We start from the raw sequence: 13,875 nt of genomic DNA, 5'->3' as shown, positions 1-13,875 counted from the left end.
ATTTCAAACTAGACTCGTAGGCCTTCGATTTAATGGGTGATAGGCCTTCTAACCCTTTGTATAGTGAGAGAAAACATCCAAGACATTTTACCCAAAGTTAAGAAAATATTATTAGAGAAACTTCGATAACTTTTGCCGACTTTAGTTTCACTAATTTTCTTGACTTCCAAACTTAACATACGACCCTTGTGCTATTATAATACCTCATAACACACTATTCTTAGCATGTTTTACACTCATAGGCTTATCCACAAGGTATGGGACAAGTTAAACCTTTCAAACGGGCGAAGTTCTACCCGAGCCATTTCTTTTCTCATGAACTTTGTTTGAGGGGTTCCTTTGACCTAAAACTTTAGTTTAGTTCCTTGATATTACCACCTACTTGCAATCTTAATCTCCAATGTACGATACAAAGTCATATACACCTCATATAACCATGCCATACTACGCCACATATATTATGCACGATTAGAGAAAAAAACTACGGGATCTTACATGGTCCCTGCAAGATTGCGTATGAAAAGGTGACAAGACAGCTGTCAGAAAAGTTGTCACCTCTGATGTGGTAGGTGCACAACTTTTCTAAACAGCAGACTTTCAGCCAATAGGGTCGTCTCAAGGAGTTTGTGTTTATTTTTATATAGTCTCTTCTCAAAAACACAAACTCAAGATTTGGCAAACAAAAACTCATAAGCTTAAAAGAGAAGACCATCTTCAAGGAAGAACTCAAGCACAAGAACACATACAGCAAGGACCTGATCAACTGAAGGAGTGCTTTCCGTACCTATTGATGTTCTTGATTGTTTGTATTTGTGCTTAACTTGTAGGATCCGTTTCACTTGTGTTAGAAACGTTTCAAAATTTGTGTGAATCTTTGTAAGAACATAGTTAGGAGTAACTTTGTGTCTTATTGTAAAAGTCCATATTAATCGTTGAGGGTTAGTATAGTGGGCAATGCAGGCATTGCTTTGGCTCAGTTAAGTAATAGGTGGTATTACTTAGTGTGAGATTAGGAGGTTAATCTCATTGTTGTGGTGTAAACTGTGTTTCGCTTTTGCTTGAAAAGATTAGTGAAAACAGTTTGAAAGTCATGTGTGACAGGTCATGGTTTTACTCCCTTGAGGAAGGAGGTTTCCACGTAAAACTCTTGTGCCTGTTTTTACGTTGTGCTATTTATTTTCTGCACTTTCATTATGTCGGGGACCTGGTCCTGTGATCACTGGTGTCCGCGTATATTCCAACATAAACATATATTATTATTATTTAAAAAATGTATCTAATCCCGTAAATATTTTATGGACACATTATCAAATTAGTTAATCAAACTTATTTAGTTTCGCAAGAGGCTTAAAACCTAAAATAATGACAACTAAATAGAAAAGAAGGAAAATCACATATATTTCTGATGCTTGCTAAAAGTTATTGGAATTATATTGTCAAAAATATATGACATGAATAGCTCGAAAAGTAATATACTCAAAACATTTGAGTTTATTGTTGTAGTACTTGTGTTCATTTGTACCGACACTTGAATGGTTGAATTTATCAAATGTTTTTTCCGGGTTATACTATTTAGTGCCACACTATTTTGTGTACAAGGACAAGCTATATAATTTTCAGGCTGAATTCGAATAAGGTATCTTTGCATTTTCTTAAACAAAATTTATATATTTAAAAATTATATTATGATATGATTGTTATGACTTGTGAGGTCGAGTCTTGCATATTCTTGAATTGATTTATGACTTTTATAATCTAAGTTGGTATGATGTGGGATTTTGTTATAATATTGTTTTCGTTGGTTGTAACTTGTCATGGTCCGTTAGGTCGTAGAATTATCGGCATAATAGGAGAATGGTTGTTGTATGCTTGGTTATATATTATCTTGGTGCTATTTGATCATTGGTATTACTTGATTTATCGAATATACTTATCATGTTAATTAAAGAATTTTGATGGTTAGGCTATTAATCAAAGGTGAATGAGGGTGTTAGTTATTGTATAGAATTTTCATATTGAACTTGTAATTTTTATGTTATGTCGTGTGACCTAACCCTGATCGACCAATAATGCTTACTAGTACGTGTGGTGTACTGGTAATACTCTTGCTGTATCCTTCTGGAGTGTAGTCTATTGCAGGTTGACTTGAAGTTTCTTATGTAGAGCGGTGAGTAATCATCATCAACTTTTGCACCTCTTTTTGCGGCGAAAGTTGTGTCTTTTCTTATATTACTCTATTTAGAAGTCCTTTTACATGTCTAGACTAGGTCGTGGGAGTTGGCTTCTTTTGATAAATGCTACTTGTGAAGTTAGAGATTGTCATTATGATTGGTATTAATACATATATAGCTGCTCATTATTTTAGTTTCTGGGGAATGGAGTGGAGTGTAAACAACAACAATGCCTCAATCCCAAGCAAGTCGGGATAGTAAATAGAGTGAGTTGATTGAAAATATGTCACACATAGTGATACATAATGATCCTCATGACTTATTCCCTCTTCAATGGAATTCATATAAAAAAAACTTTTCCATTTTGGTAAGTCCAGATACATGAGTTTCAGATATGTGATTTGCTGCTGCTATGAGGACTAGTAGAGGAACAGAAGGCAGACTATTAATGTACATCATTCTGAACAAGACAACTAGAAGCACAGCAACTTGAGTACAAAATTTCCTAACACATTCTTTCTTTTTTTTTGTTTTTCTATTCCTGTACAGGTGCATTCATTTACAAGAAAAGATGTCATGGTAGATACTGTTGTAGACTCTCTTTTAATTTTTGAAGTGTTACTGGCTTTGATACAAAAGAGTCCATACCATTTGCATAACACTCTTCTGCACTTTCCGATATTGCATTGGCTGTCATCTGCGATAAAGTAAACGAGTTGCATCTGTTAGCTGCAGCAGAAAATTGATGGAACAAAAGGTTGTATGACACAACAAAAAAAACAAGGCTAAACTTCAATAGCCTGATTTTGCAAATGAAGCTAACTTGATCACAATTTATAGACATTTTTCTGAATTGTAAGAATGATATTGTAAAGGCACAGGCAACAGAGAGAGAAATGGAGCAAGCAAGAGATAATATGGAAGTATAGAGGCTGTAAAGCACAGGCAATTAAGGCATTTAGAGTGTATGTTCTTACTGCAATTATAGGAATACGTTTCGTGGAGGATTCATCACTTCTCTGTAAGGAATTTGAAGGAGAAACCTCTTCATCAATGCCAGCATCTTTTGCTGCATCCCAGTTACCAGATTCTTCACATGATCGTATCAATCTTGTAGTTTGAAGTCCATCCATGACTGGCATGCATACATCCTGCATAAATAAAATAATGACCAGCACAAGTTAGCATGAATTCCTCCCTGACTAATATTTGATACAAAATGTAAGCCTATGTAGAGCCTGAGAGCAAGTAAATATTCCGCTAAGTTATTGGTATATGTCATCTGCTGCAAACACTGGACTAGAAAGTGCATTATCCCCTCGTGCTACGTTTATTATCTGGAGACTGGATTGATTAAGATCTAACCTCTACTTATGGACCAAAAGATGAGGAAAGTTCCTAGTCTTAACCTTCTGTTATTTAAATGTTCAAGGAGTCTCATTAATCAACAGTATAACAGATCAGTGGTGGATCCAATCAGCGTTCGTGAGTTCAGTAGAACCTAACATTTTGGGGTTAAACTCTATGTACATGCGTGGGAAACAAGAGTTAGCTATACATATCAGAACCCACAATGTATAAATTCTGGATCTGCCACTGCAGCAATTGATATTGAAATGAACAATAAACATGCATGTGTAGGACATTAAGTGAGTTATGAGCCACCATGCAACAAACAAAATCTTAAACGAAAGAAAACCAAATGTTCAGTTAACGTACCATTAGAATGAGGTCATATCTGTGGCGTTGAACAGCACGCAAAGCTTCTACTCCATTATTCACTATATCTATGTCATGACCCAACTGCTTCATCATCGAACGTGTTACCATCACAAGTATTTTGTTGTCTTCTACAAGGAGGATTTTGGGTTTCAAAGAGGTTTTTGAAATTTGTGCATCCTTGCTAGAAGAGCACTCAGAACTTCTATCAGGTTGTTCCTGTATATGACTTTTTTCTATTTTTTCTGTAATTTCACCCTGATCACTGTTTGTAGTTTCTGAATTAGGGGAAGATAAACAAGGGGTATGATCTAAAACACCGTTAATCTTTTGTTCTCTACCAGACGTGCTTGGATTGCCAGAATTTCGGGTGTGTTTGAATGAAGATTCAGGATCAGAACATGTCTCAACAGCATCAGCTACTGAACATGCATCTTCTACTGAACCTGTCTCTTTTGATGTATTGCTATCTAAAGGGAAAGAATGGGAGTTCACTTGAAATCCATTAGTCTTATTCAAAGTGTTATACCCAAAACCGTTTGGTGAAAGTTTTGTGGCTCTTCCAGAACTATGAGAAGAAAACAGAGAACCTAAAGTGCGCGGTTGGAATTGGAAAAAACCGGAATTTATATCATCATCATTTCCTTCAGAAGAAGTATCATGATTATCCATTTCGGTGAGTTCTTCATTATCATCCGAGCTATCACATACAGGTGAAACTTTGTAAGGTAGAATAAATGTAAAGGTAGATCCATGGTGCTCTTTGCTAGATACAGTCATATGACCTCCCATAAGCTCAGCCTGTTCAATTAGAATATGAGGGGTCAAGGTAAGTACTAATATCATAGACAATTTTGCAAAAGTCATTTCAGTATAAGTCAAGATTGTTATGACAAAATTTGAGTTGCACTAAAATGTGGTAATACTTGTGGACAATAAAATGATGCTTGCTAAGAAAAAACAACTTACTAACTATGTTGCTCGGACTCTCCAAAAATGATGCAGCACCCGTGTCGGATCCTTCAAAAATGCTCTACTTTTGAAGGATTTGACAAGCACCCGTCGACATTCTTGAAGAGTCAGAGAAACATAGCATACTAGTTCAGATGAACCAAGATAAGATAGAAGACTATGCCATGTAATGTAAAAGGTCCCATGACTCAATGTGAGGAATGTAACTTAACAATTTGCCACTACATTGTGAAGTAAAGGCATATTTTCACAAGTAATGTTATGGCCAAAAATCCACAAAAGTCAAATTATCAAAGAATATCAACTTGAGTACTAGCTGATTTATCCTATCATTAGGCTCTTTCTCATTATTGAGAACACACTTCAATTACTCTGCATTCATCCTTTTTGAGAACTCTAAAAGTCTAAGGAACTTTCAAAAGAACATGAGTCGGCCCTTGGGTTCGTCATCCTACATTTGAAGAAATTGGGTCGTCCTACTAGGTTCATCATCCTACATTTGTTTGGATTGTCTTGACAAGATCCAATCATAAATAGGATGCAGTAACCTCAAATAATGGAAGGCTTGCCAAGACGATCCTAGTAGAACAGCATCCTTTGCATTTCTCCAAAATTTTCTCAATGGAACATATTTAAATCATTGAACTTCTGTTCAAAAACAAAGTTGAAATCAAATGGAATTTAGAAGGTCTTGAAAATTACCAGTTGTTTGCAAATGGCCAATCCTAGTCCTGTCCCACCATACTTCCGAGCAGTATCTGCTCCGACTTGCATATATTTCTTGAATAGAGTGGGTATAGCATTTTCTGTTAATCAAGGTAAAACTGGCTTAGCAACAGTAAGAAAAAAAAGCTAAAGATATTAGAAGAGTTATATGTTATATTCACTGACGGTGTAACTTTTTACACCATCAGTGCAAGTTAACCGGTTATAGCAAATTATTGCTCTAATTTCCAAGTTATCATGTCAGACCTCATGTGGAAAGTTACTCTAACATAATATTTTGAGCAAATTTTACACTGTCAATGCATTAAGCATAAACTTTATACAAAATAAGGTCAAAGGTATCCATGAAGTTTATGGATCAGCAACCAGGTCATGGGAAAGCTGAGTTTGTAAGTACCTGGTATTCCAATCCCAGTGTCATAAACATCACAACGTATCCACACAGTTGTTTCCTGTTGATTTGGATCATCCACTTCATCTTCTATAGAAGCTCCATTTTGTTCTGAATAGTTGCCCTCCCCGTTCTGCATCAATCTCTCGTTTTCACCATCGGCATCTTTGCATCCACCAGAGCCTTTACGATCAAGGGCGTTGTGAGATGGTGATGTACACTTATCTTCCTTACATATCTTTGCTAAAACCTTTGAATGATCAGAAGCCATCCTCTTATGGGATCCTTGTTTCACATCAGGACATGGCCCGGGAACCACATACAGCTTTATACCAACTTTCCCTTCATGAGTAAATTTTATAGCATTGCTGCATAACATAAGAAACTACTCAGGTTTCCTATGTCTTCGATACAGTTATTTATGGGGAACTTTCAGAAAGAAGTTGGAGAAAGTTAAGTGCTTTTACGACACAAGGGGAAAAAGTTAACTCTCTGGTACAGTACTATGAAATAACAAGATGCTACAATTGGCATGCTCAAGCAACAGAAGTTATTTCATTTCATTTCCATTGTGGAGACATCTCTCATTTGCAGAAAATGAGAGCAAGACTTAAGAAGAAATCAGAATATGCAGTAGATGTTTTGACTGACAAGCATTATTAGCATTAAAGATAGCATCACAGAGGCCTTCATCCACCAAATGATTTTCATACCTGATCAAGTTCGTGAGAATCTGGCGAATTCTTAATACATCCCCGACAACCTGATTTAAGGAAAACTCTTCAGTAGGAAGCTCATAAAAGATAAACTACAGAGATGTAAGGAGGGGGGTGGGGGTGGGGGGAAGAAGCAGTTAGACATAGTTTTAGTGTGTCAAATTTCTGAATCAGTACTGCAAAGAGTCGAGGTCGAGAATCAAGTACAAAATTTTTCCCAATTTTGCAACCTCTTCCATAGCACTCATCTCACTCGCGTACTTGAAGGAATAATAGAAAGTAATTAAAAAGTTTCCTCTTCAATTGGTTGCTCATTAGTGAATGACAGTAAGGTCGGTCTTGGTATGGGAAAAAAGAATACCGATGCTCTCGGGTTTTTGTTGTCATGTTCTTATAATTCATGAGAAATCTTACCTCAATGGGAACATCTTCAGCAATGTGGCCTTCCAATGTTAATATTTTCTGTAGTGATGCTGCTGCAGTTTGCAAGACATGCTTAACAACCTCCCTTGGTCGGAATTTTGTGGCTTCCAACTTCATTACTCCTGAACAAGAATTAGACTAACCTTTTTTCAGGACAACCAAGTTAATGTAGTTAATTACTGCTAAGACAAAAACAAAATCATATATGTAGTTATTGATGCTAAGACAAGAAACAAAATCACTAAATCTTGTTTAGGGAAAATTCCAGAGAGTAGGAACTTGGCTAATCCAAAAGGAAATCTACACATAGAAAAGAAAATATAACATAGAAAGGTCACTTTGGGATTGAACTCTATTCTTAAGCTATTCTACTATTGAGCTATGTCCTTCAACTATCCCAGCCAAGCGTGCCAATGAAAAACTCATGGAATTCATTCCTAAGATAGACAGAGTTAAAACTAGATCTACACGATTCGTAGAACATCCAAATACAAACATCTAAGAGATCACAACAAATATTTTTAGCAAATACTGCAATGAAAAAGAGAAGAGAATGAAATTAAACCTGATTCAACTTTGGAAAGGTCAAGGATGTCATTTATTAGTTGAAGAACCAAATCTCCTGAAGACAACATTACATTCACAAGCTGACGCTGTTCCTTGTCCAGTTTTGTGGTAGAAAGAATCTCGGTCATGCTGACAACTCCTGACAAAGGAGATCTAATCTCATGGGACATGGTTGCAAGCATTTGTTTCGCTCGCATTGTTTCCTCTGTAACAAATGAAGTATATAACCTTAGTGATGTTTATTCTTCTAGCAGCTGACTTCATATATGTGCATAAAGCCTATAATATGTTAAAAAGGAACCTGTTATGTGAATAGTTTTGTTAAGTTCAGTCTCCTTGGCCTTCTGTACAGCTATCTCTTCGCGCAGCTTTGCCATTTTTTCTCTTTTCCTTACCTGCATTTTAACCATGACATTGCTACTAAGCTTCCATGAAGAGAGAGTATATAACATGGTATCAGCTCTTTAAACTGATGTTTTGAACATCAGAACTCAAGCTTCCTTGCAAAAATTACTGCTGAGTACCAAGAAGAGTAACCGGTGAAGAACCTAGAGTTAATGGTAAAGAATCTAACTCACCTGATCAGTTATCTCCATTCCCATATAATTTACTCCAAGGGTCTCCCCTGCCTTACTGAACACAGGTTCAACATATATTAAAAAAGTCTTTGACCCAAATAATCCTGTGTCAAATGTAATTTCCCTCTTTGCCGGTATTCCCCGTTCCAAAACCTCTCTTTTGAAGTCTTGAGATTCCTTTACACCAGCACCAGTAAAAATCTCTACATCTGTTTTGCCAATGATGTCCTGAAAGATGAGGATGATTGAGGAAAACACGTACCAGATTCTAAATGTCGAAGAAATTTCATCAAAGTGAACTGATGGATTATAGAAAGATATTGATTCCGCTCCAAAAGAATATTGAGCAACTTCACATTTTGAAGGAGAAGCTCTAAAGCATATTAAGGTTGATATACCTCTTCACGCAAACTTGGGAAATGATTGTAGATAAAACGATAGCGTAACTCATTGTCCTGCACAAAAGAATATCAGAACACTTAGTTTCTTCAAAACATATTATGTCAATAAATAGTATGCCTTTAAAATAGTTGAGGAGAATTATATAGAGGTTAAAAATGATTTGGAAATGATCCAACATCTGTTTACAAATGAGGGCGATTGTATCAAGGAAGAGGGGTTGAGGGAATAAGTAGAATGAAAATGTCATCATCCCAATCGCTTCTAATATTCGAGCAGAAAAACTTATCAGATCATTGAGGTATGTGGAGATATCCGATCAAATTTTTGTCTCTTACAATAACTGAGGAATGGGAGTTAGACTGTTTTTCGACACTAACTCCATGTAGCTTGAATTTTCTACTGACATCAATTGGACTACACTGGAAGCCAGGACTTTCTCACACTTGCAACTGATGCAAACAAACACTACAAGACGTTTGACAAGAATATTTTTGATTACTCCCTTATCTGGCTTAAGTTGAACCTAAAAGGTAATGCAAAGAAGACCACCATACAAGCATCAATTATTACCACCTTTCTTGCTATTTCGATTGGTTGGAGATTCGTGGTTTTAATTAACAACATCCACGAGCTTCATATGTCCCAGGCAACAGATGGTAGTGTTAGTAGTATAGAGAAAGTGTTTGTACAATGGCTTTATACCAATTAACCAAATTAAGTAGTTGACTATAGCCCAAGTACTTGATTTATCCAATGTTTGTACTAGACTGAAGAAATAAAAAGTTAAGAAGAGAAAAAAAATCTGTTGGAATTTTGTAAAATATGAGGACATAACAAGGTAACATCTACAGAACTAGAACAAGAAATTGGCAGCATTTCCAATTTAGGTAAGTGAATACTCATCAAATTATTCCAAATGACAACTGACCTGGTGGCCGATGACAACCGGTGCATTCTGGAGGACAAAATGTAAGAAATTATCTGCTCTTTTCAGAATCTGAGATAATTCTTCCACAGGAGAGGACTGTCTTTCAAGATTTTCTATGCTTTCCTGCAATTTCTCAGTTAGTATTTGCTCCCGTTGAGCACTCGTTTCCAACAACTTCTCCAAATGTGTAGCTCTCTGCCTCCAGTATTTTATACTGTCATACTCAGCATCTATTTCTAGTTTATCTTGAATTTTCACATCATTCCTTTTCCTAGGAGCCTCTTGGAATATGTATCTCTTCAATTCTTCATCCAATATAGATATTGGACGCTTATCACCTCCATATCGTTCTTCCTCGAATTGATACTTCTCCAATATCTCCAATTTCTTGAGCTCTGATTCTTGTTGTTGCTTGCTAAGATTGTCAAGCTCTTCTCTAAGTAGCCTTACAGCATTTTCCTGTTTATATTCCCAATTTTTCACCAAGTAAGCCAATTGAGATGACCCTTTTTCGCTATAATTAGTAAGTTCCACAAGGCGCTTGAAATCAACTATGGTGGAATCCTCATTGATATTAACCTCCTCCAACATATCTTGGTCTTCTCCTGGCCAATCTATATTGAATTGTTTTCCATTTTCATTCATATCTTCAGGCCACATCGACGAAAGTACTTCTACTTCCATCTCCATGTACTCTGTTTGATCACTTTCCATCCCGCAAACCATCTTCGACTTATTATGTTACATACAACTAGAAAGTCAAACTATTGCTTAACGTAGCTCTCAAGCAACAATTCTCGCATCTGAGCTTAACTGAATCGAATTTTCAATAAGATCCTCAACACCATATAAGTTTAGCTCAACATCTGCAAACAAAATGATCAAGAAAGATGAGTGTATTGATCCCTATTGGATAAATATACACAAAGCTGAATCTCTCACAGAGATTTCAACAAACGCCCACTTTTTTTATTAAGATCCAAATATGGGATATGAAATCTTTTTAACATCATCCCTTTTGCTTCATCACAGATAATTAATGAAAAACATCAACTTTGCCATTCTTTTATTATTATTACTACAACAGAAGCTAAAAAAAAATGACAATCATTTGATGTAAAAAATTCTTCTGCAATCAAAAGATTATGATTTAAACTGTTCAGAAAAACTACCAACAACTTAAAGCTATGCATTCAACTGGAGCAATGAAATGAGGTGGAAAGAGAGAATAAAAAAAGATTCACCCTTTAGTGCAACCTCCAACAAGAATATAAAGAATACAATTCAACAACATAATTGAGGTGGGACATATATTTAAGATTAATAATTCAGCAGAGAAAAACTTGAAAAATATTCATGAATCATCTATCAACTCATTCATCATACAATAAGCAAAATCAAATTGCATATTCCAATGGAAATGTGGCAAATTGAGATTGAGATCAAATTTCACGTACACATATACCAAAGTCAACCAAATTGCATTAAAGTAGAGCCACCTTTCTTTATTTTCAAGAATTCTTGAAATAACTTTCCATTGAACCAAAACCAGAAGAAGAAGAAAGTTGGTTATGAAAATTTAGAGAACACCCACCCTTGTTTTCACTGTAGATCTGAAAGAATCTCTTGAAAGTGCTCAGTCAAAAATAAAAATAATACCCAAAACCTTTGGACCATTATGAAGAATGTAAAAGGAGACCATGTGAAAGCAAAAGAAAAAATAATACTAATTTGTGAAAAACAAAAAATATGTGGAGACCAAACTCAAGAAGCCATGTGCCTTTTGTAAGTCTTCGTATTATGTTTAATTTTATTTCAATTTTTTATACAGTGAAAACCCCGCCCCCATTTTAAATTTTTCTGGTTACATTCATAGTACTCTTTTAGCCAAAAAAAAAACCTTCAAGAACTCTGTTTTCTCTCTCTAAAAAAAAAAAGTTTGTTTCTCTCTCTTGTTTTGTAATTGTTTAAGAAGAAATGATTTAGCTGGTAGTGAGAGAGTATAATATAGTTGTAGTAGTAATTTTTGTTACTATTTTGTGGTGTCAATTAGACAGAAAGGGATCACTCTGTTTTTTGTTTTTTTAAATTGGAGACGACGAGTTGCTCCCCGCCTTTTACGAGGTCACGCACTTTCAACGCGCGTGTATTTCACGCTCTCTATATCTATATTTTTTAGTCACTTCTCTCTCTATCTATCTGTTGTTTGACTTGTTTATAGTATATGCGTTGTCCAATGATTAGTATCAATTTACAACCAAACACCTTCTACTTTGGGTGTTGCCACAATTCCATCTTCTATAAATTCATCAAGTAAATTAAAATTTTCATTTTATAGGGTGAAAAAAAAAACATTATAATGATATCGAATTTGATTCTTTTAATTTACCTTTTTTTAGTCGATAATATGCAAGACGAGTATGATAAAAATCAAACAATTCTGAATTAATTTCTTTTTAAACAAATGAAAAATTGGATTAGAATTGTATTTACTTCTTTTATTAACTTAAAAATATCTTTATTATTTACTTCTATTTTACTTATTTTTTTAATTTGTTGGAATTATGTCCAATTTAACACTGCGTTTCATTATTATACTTAAATAAATAATTTTAAAAAATCATGCTAAAAATAAACTTCATTCGCTCTTTGCTTAGAACACTATGCAATTGCTGGTATAATTACATTGTATATATGCAATTGTTGTAAAACAAAAAGTTAGAGAAACAAACTTGTTCAATCTTCTTGATCGACAACTCAATTTTCAAGGTGAATTTTTACTCTATTTTCCTGTTTTAGACTTTTGTTTTATTGTTCACTTCTTCTTCTTTTCCATGTCATTTTATCCGTCACTCTGTCATCTTCATTATCATCATTGTTTAGAATCAAGTCATCATTTGATACTGTCGAATTCATTAAAAAAATGATTATTTCGTCATTTTCAAATTAATTAGTAAAATTAGTGGTTTAAAGTCAAATTACGGTAAAAAATATTAAAAATATACACAAAGATAATATAAACTTAGAGTTGTCTTTTTATTCTTAGATTCTACTTGTTTTTAGTGTAGTATTCTTGAAAGTCCTTAAGTGTTTAACTTCACATAATAATATTATTATTTATAAGAGTAAGAAATAATTACAGTTAATAAGAAAATAGTCATTTGCTTGCAATACATTAACTTATATGTTTTTGTAAACTTTTTTACTTATTAACATAAAGATTTGAGTTATTTAATTCAAAGTTCTAAAATATTTTTGACAAAAAATAGATAATCCTACTTTCTTTTTTATCTAATTTAAATTTTATATTTTTTTTTTATAATTTTCAATATTGTTTAAAGTGAAATTAAAATCACTATTAAAAATTTTTTAAGCCTCAAAATTTTGGATGCCTTGAGCAAACACTTTGCTAGCCTCACCTTGTGAATCACTCCCGACAACGTTTTTAATATCACACCTATTACCTATATATGTACATTTATATTGTATCTATTAATTTCGGTATTTAATATAGTAACTAATTTTTCAATCTATAAATAGAGTTATCATTACTCATTTATCATTGTGATACACACTTGAAGACATTTGAATAACATGATCTCCACGTGTTACTCTCGATATATATATCATTGATCTATATTACTTATATTTTACAAAAGATCCAACAATTTCTTTTGAATTTTATGACTAGTTGAACTTATTTCACCCTTACATAGAGTACTTGAAATATCATACATGGTATGTTAGACAATTTTTTTTAGTCTTAATAGGATATAATAAGATGTGCATGATATGAATCATAATTAGGGGTGTGCAAAATCGAACCGAAAATCGAACCAAATCGCAAATCGAGTCAAATCGGAAAAAAAAACTCTAATAGTGGTTTGGTTTGACTTGATTTGGTATTGGAAAAAAAACCCAACTATATTTGGGTTGGTTTGGTTTTAACTAAAAAAAAACCAACCCGACATTATATATGTAATTTTAAAATTTTATTTTATACATAAAAATATTTACTTTGATATAATTTTAAAATATTTCTTATACTATTTCATAATTTTTATCTTTTAATATATTATTTCAAGTTTAAAACTTAGAATTCGGAATGGTACAATAAAGATTATAGTTCATAGATGTTGATAATTATAATAAAACTTAAATCAAAATCAAATTAATACTAATGCAAAAAGAAAATCAATTCAACACTAAGAATGACAATAATATTGAATATTTGTTCTTTAGTTTTACATTGGTTTAGACAATTAAAATACATAATCTAATT

At 33.8% G+C, this 13,875-nt stretch overlaps 1 protein-coding gene across 1 annotated transcript; it reads right to left on the bottom strand.

Annotated features, from left to right (window-relative positions):
• Positions 1-2,490: 2,490 nt before the first annotated feature.
• On the bottom strand, positions 2,491-10,534 carry LOC102602523 (histidine kinase 5). The gene is made up of 12 exons (XM_006355118.2): positions 9,594-10,534; positions 8,662-8,718; positions 8,264-8,491; positions 7,987-8,080; positions 7,684-7,890; positions 7,110-7,240; positions 6,693-6,742; positions 5,986-6,347; positions 5,565-5,668; positions 3,891-4,691; positions 3,149-3,322; positions 2,491-2,868 (listed from the first exon to the last, which is right to left on the bottom strand). The coding sequence occupies exons 1-12, from the start codon at positions 10,317-10,319 to the stop codon at positions 2,746-2,748; spliced, it is 3,057 nt and encodes a 1,018-aa protein (XP_006355180.1). The 5' UTR covers positions 10,320-10,534; the 3' UTR covers positions 2,491-2,745.
• Positions 10,535-13,875: the final 3,341 nt, after the last annotated feature.

The sequence above is a fragment of the Solanum tuberosum genome, unplaced genomic scaffold (genome assembly GCF_000226075.1).
Source record: "Solanum tuberosum cultivar DM 1-3 516 R44 unplaced genomic scaffold, SolTub_3.0 scf00191, whole genome shotgun sequence".
In the NCBI taxonomy this organism is placed as follows: domain Eukaryota; kingdom Viridiplantae; phylum Streptophyta; class Magnoliopsida; order Solanales; family Solanaceae; genus Solanum; species Solanum tuberosum.
This window is presented reverse-complemented; position numbering and strand designations above follow the sequence as displayed.

Excerpts from the sequence above, each read along its gene's own strand:
- LOC102602523 (XM_006355118.2), bottom strand. The coding sequence starts at position 10,319 with ATGGTTTGCGGGATGGAAAGTGATCAAACAGAGTACATGGAGATGGAA. Across the intron at positions 8,719-9,593 it reads CGGTTGTCATCGGCCACCAG|GACAATGAGTTACGCTATCG; the intron begins GTCAGTTGTCAT and ends TCTTTTGTGCAG. Across the intron at positions 7,891-7,986 it reads CAAAACTATTCACATAACAG|AGGAAACAATGCGAGCGAAA; the intron begins GTTCCTTTTTAA and ends CATTTGTTACAG.